Source organism: Bison bison, unplaced genomic scaffold, assembly GCF_000754665.1.
Source record: "Bison bison bison isolate TAMUID 2011002044 unplaced genomic scaffold, Bison_UMD1.0 scf7180017526575, whole genome shotgun sequence".
Classification (NCBI taxonomy): Eukaryota; Metazoa; Chordata; class Mammalia; order Artiodactyla; family Bovidae; genus Bison; species Bison bison.
The window spans coordinates 1-731 of NW_011408978.1; the positions used below are offsets into that span (position 1 = coordinate 1).

Here is a 731-nt window from a genome sequence, read left to right on the forward strand (position 1 = left end):
GGGTCCGCAGCCCCTGACCTCACCCCTCGGTTCTCCAGCTGCAGCAGCCGTTTGAGGCTCTTCTCCAGCAGGAGTTGGTCCGTCACGGGTGGCAGTCGGCCCAGGCCCTGGGAGTCCAGGTCGCTGTCCCGGCTGTGGCAGCCCGGCCAGTCGGCGGCTGTGCAGCTGCTGCGGGAGTCGGACATGGAGCTAGAGCGGGAGGGGTAATTGTTGGGGCGCCCCACGCAGAGGCCGGGCCGGGCGCGGTGCCGGCGGAGGGTGCTGAGGCTGGGCCGGGCCCGCGCCCGGCGCCCGCCCCTCGGCACCTCCACGGGGTCCTGCATCTCCACCAGCGGCACTCCCGCCTCGGTCTTCACGGTGGCCATGCGCTCCGTTGCCTCCTCCACCACCGTCTGCAGGCTTTCCAGCACCTGACCCTCGACAAGGAAATCCAGGAAGCTCCTAAAGGGTCGAGGGCCCTGACGGTTTCTGCAGCGGCCTGAACTGCCAGAGGGGTCATGCGAGGAAGGCGGGTGTGGCCTGTGGCCCGGCTTGGAGGCGTGGCCCATTTCCGAGAACAGTGACTTCTTAGGTGGCTGCACCTGAGCAGACAGGCATGTCAGGGTGGGCAAGGATGCCCCATGGCGGGGGAAGGTGTTCCCGGGGGTCCTCCTAGGGCACCAGGAGCTGGGTGGGGACTGGGCAGTAAAATGAACGGGGTTTTGGAGCCAGGCAGCTCAGGCTCTGGACCC

At 68.4% G+C, this 731-nt stretch overlaps 1 protein-coding gene across 1 annotated transcript; it reads right to left on the minus strand.

Annotated features, from left to right (window-relative positions):
- Window positions 1-23: 23 nt before the first annotated feature.
- On the minus strand, window positions 24-581 carry LOC104999081 (coiled-coil domain-containing protein 116-like; the record flags this gene model as incomplete). The annotated part of the gene is made up of 1 exon (XM_010854581.1): window positions 24-581. A coding segment is annotated over one exon (558 nt), but the record flags the coding sequence as incomplete, so codon positions are not given.
- Window positions 582-731: the final 150 nt, after the last annotated feature.